The sequence below is a fragment of the Nestor notabilis genome, unplaced genomic scaffold, assembly GCF_000696875.1.
Source record: "Nestor notabilis isolate BGI_N333 unplaced genomic scaffold, ASM69687v1 scaffold18631, whole genome shotgun sequence".
NCBI classification, from domain to species: Eukaryota; Metazoa; Chordata; class Aves; order Psittaciformes; family Psittacidae; genus Nestor; species Nestor notabilis.
The window spans coordinates 1-3,841 of NW_009915401.1; the positions used below are offsets into that span (position 1 = coordinate 1).

General features: G+C 60.0%; 1 protein-coding gene across 1 annotated transcript; it reads right to left on the minus strand.

Annotated features, from left to right (window-relative positions):
• Nucleotides 1–301: 301 nt before the first annotated feature.
• LOC104413201 (tripartite motif-containing protein 3-like) lies at nt 302–3,829 on the minus strand (the record flags this gene model as incomplete). Its single annotated transcript, XM_010024128.1, has 7 exons — nt 302–454; nt 1,334–1,459; nt 1,881–1,951; nt 2,467–2,635; nt 2,722–2,889; nt 2,965–3,068; nt 3,733–3,829. Coding segments are annotated over 7 exons (888 nt in total), but the record flags the coding sequence as incomplete, so codon positions are not given.
• Nucleotides 3,830–3,841: the final 12 nt, after the last annotated feature.

Below are 3,841 nucleotides of genomic sequence, written 5' to 3' on the forward strand. Positions count from 1 at the left end.
GGGCTCCACCAAGCCCCACCAGGACCCACAGAAGCCCGCTGTGGGGCAGCAGGCATGTGCGGTCACCCCACACCTGGGGCTCAAGCCATGGAGGGCAGCTCCCATGGGGCACCCCACAGCCCCCAGCAGTGGCTCCCTCAGGTTCCCCAGCCCTGGGGGCGCGGGCCCCATGGCCCCCCGGATAAAGTGCACGTGAAGGCCGGGGCAGCATGTGTGGGGCGGCGTGTGTGGGGCAGCCCCAGCCTGTGTATGGGGCGGCCTCAGCCCGTGCCATGGGGCAGCCCCAGCCCGTGCCGCGGTGCTACTGCAGGTAGCGATAGGCCTTGAAGCAATGGTTGCCCGAGTCGGCCACCACGACATGGCCATCAGAGGTGAGGGCCAGGCCCTGCGGCCCGTACAGAGGATCTGCCGCTGTGTTGATATAGGACAGGAAGGAGCCCGAGGAGTCGAACACCTGCAGGGACAGGGACAGTCCCCAGTGTCACCAGTGCCACTAGTGCCACCAGTGTCCCCATGGCCCAAGCACCCCCCATCTCATGGGCACCCCCTGCCCCGGGGTCCTGGACCGTGTCCCTGCTGCGCTGAGCCTACCCTGGGGCCACAAACCTCATCCCTGGATGGGGTGAAGGATGGGATGAGGATGAATAGGTTGCCCAAGGAAGTTGTGAATGCTCCAACCCTGGCGGTGTGCAATGCCTGGCTGGACAGAGCCTTGGGCGACATAGTTTAGCGTGTGGTGTCCCTGCTCATGGCAGGGGGGTTGGAACTAGATGATCTTAAGGTCCTTTCCAACCCTAACTACTCTATGATTCTATGATTCTATGAAATGGGGATGAAGATGGGATGGGGATTGGATGAGGATGAGGATGGAATGGGGATGATGCTGTTGAAGACCTGTGGGGATAGGCACCAACACACTGTCCCCCTTGTCCCCACTTCCAGTGTTGCCCTCACCACCTGCCCTCATGGCTCAGGCACCCACCTCCATGGGGACATCCCTGCCCCAGTGGCCCCCAGGGTGCCTGGACCTTGTCCCCCTTGCTTGGGCCACAAACCCCATCCCTGCCTGCACCCAGCTGCCTGCCATGGGATGGGGATGGGAATGGGGACAGGGACAAGCTGGGAACGAGGACGGGATGTGGATGGGGATGAGGCTGGGGATGGGGATGACAAGGGGGATGGGGACAAGGATGAGGCTGGTATGGGGCTGATTGGATGAGGACAGGGATGAGGCTGCCATGGGGGTGATGGGATGAGCACAGGGATGACACTGGGATGGGGTGACGGGATGAGCACAGGGATTCAGGTGTGTGTGGGGCTGTGGTGCCGGTACCTGGATGCGGCTGTTGCCCCAGTCAGCCACGATGATGTTGCCGTTGGCAAAAAAAGCGTTAAACTGGCCATTGCCCTCCCCGTGAGAGCCGAACTTGAATAGGAACTCACCGTCTGCGCTGTAAACCTGCAGGGGGGTCACTGCCCAGCACTGGCACCGGCACACAGGACACAGGACACAGCACCAGCACTGGCGCTGGCACACAGACACGGGACATGGGACATGGGACAAGAGACAAGGGACACGGGACACGGCACATGGCACCAGCATCAGCACATGGGACACAGGACAAGGCATGTGACACACAGGACACCGGAAGCAGGATGTGGGACACAGCACATGGGACACAGGACATGGCACATGGGATATAGCGCACAGCACAGAGGACACATCACATGTGATGTGGCACACAGGACATGGGACGCAGAACATGGCATGCAGCATAAAGCATGCAAGACATGGGACATAGGACATAGGACATGGCACATGGGACAAGGCACAAGGGACATGGTACACAGCACGCGGCATATGGGACACTGTCACTCACCTTCACAGAGTGGTTGTGGAAGTCGGTCACCACGATCTCATTCTTGTTGTTGACGGCCACAAAGTGGGGCCCTGGGGCGCAGGGACAGGGACAGTGAGTGAGCACCACAGGCAGCCGGGGGCAGCCGGAGGGACAGAGCAAGTCTCAGAGCCCCAACAGAGCCCAGACCTGAGCCCGGAACCCAAAACAGCCCAAACCCAGAACCATGAACAGAACCTAAACCATTAATCCAACCCCCAAATCACAGCCCAGAACCTGACCCTGACCCTACAACCTGAACCACCACTAGAACCCAGCCTAGAACCACAGAGAATCTGAGCCCAGAAACTTAGTCTAGAGCCAGAGCCCAGCCTAGAACCCAGAGCTCAGGGGTAAAACCAAGCCCAGAACCAGAACCTGAGCCCAGAACCCAAACCAGGATTCTGAGCCCAGCCCCAGCCCCTGCACCGTGCCCTGGTGCTGTCCAGGGCTGCCCAGAGCACATACTGAGGAGCATATGGTGAGAGGCACATGGTGAGGGGCACATGGTGATGGATACACACTGAGGATCATATGGTGAGGAGCACGGCACGGCCATGGCTCATACCTGCAAACTGCCGCTCGGCTGTGCCGCGGCTGCCGAACTTGGTGACCAGTTTGCCATTGGACTGGAAGATGAAGACACAGCAGGCCTTGTTGTCTACCACGATGATGTGCCCGTTGCGATCCACTGCGACGCCCTTGGGGCCCATCAGCCGCCCAGCGCCCAGCTTGGTCTGGGACAGGGATGGGAACAGGGCCAGGGGTCAGGGCCAGTGCAGAGCCGTGTCCCCCCTGCTGCTGTGTCCCCCCCTCATCTCACCTTGAACTTGCCCTCAGGGGAGAAGATGCTGACCCAGCGGTTGTCGTAGTCGGCGATGATGATGTCCCCGTTCATGTCGACGGTGACACCAGTGGGGCGCTGGAGCTGACCAGGGGAGCGGCCCCTCACCCCGAAGCGCAGCCGGAACTGACCCTCGTTGGAAAACACCTTTCGGGAGTCCCCGGGGGGAGGGTTAAGGGGGTCAGGGACATGCGGTGGGGCCAGGGCCATGCCGGGTCCTACCTGCACACACTGGTTATTGCTATCGGCCACCACTATGCGGCCACTGGAGGAGGTGGAGATGCCCTGGAGGTTGGTGAACTCGCCTTTCTCCCGGCCTCGGCTTCCTACGGGGCAGGGGGAGCCAGGGAGGTCAATGGGCATCAATGGGGTCAAGGGGGTTCAAGGAAGGTCAAGAAGGGTCAAGGGGGTGAAGGGGGGTCAATGGGGGTCAGTGGGCATCAATAACTGTCAAGGAAGGCCAATAGGAGTCAATAAAGATCAAGAGAGGCCAGTGGGATAAATGGGGGTCACCGGGCATCCATGGGGGGCACCGGGCATCAATGGAGGTCAAGGAGGTTCAATGGGAGTCAATGGGGGTCAAGGGGGTTAATGGGAGGTCTATGGGAGGTCAAGGGTGGTCAAGAGGGGTCAATGGGGGTCAACAGAGATCAAGAGAGGTCAATGGCTGTCAGTGGGCATCAATGGAAGTCAATGGAGGTCAAAGATGGTCAGTGGAGGGTCACTGGAGGGTCACTGGAAGTCAAGGAGGGTCAGTGGGCATCAAGGGAGGTCAAGGAGGGTCAATGGCAGTCAATAGAGATCAAGAGAAGTCAGTGGGCATCAATGGGTGTCAATGGGCATCAATGTGGGTCAATGGGCATAATGGGGGTCAATGTATGTCAATAGGGGTCAACAGCTGCCAACAGCTGTCAGTAGCTGTCAATGGGGGTTAATGGGGGTCAGTCAATGGTGGTCAATGTCAGTCAATGGGGCCCCGCTGGCGCTCACCCACGCGGAAGATGAGTTCGTCCTCGATGGGGTTCTCCTTCTTCTTGCCGGTGCTGTACATGCTGGAGGGCCTGCGCACGGCCTTCTGCCGGATGTGTCCCCCGCCGCT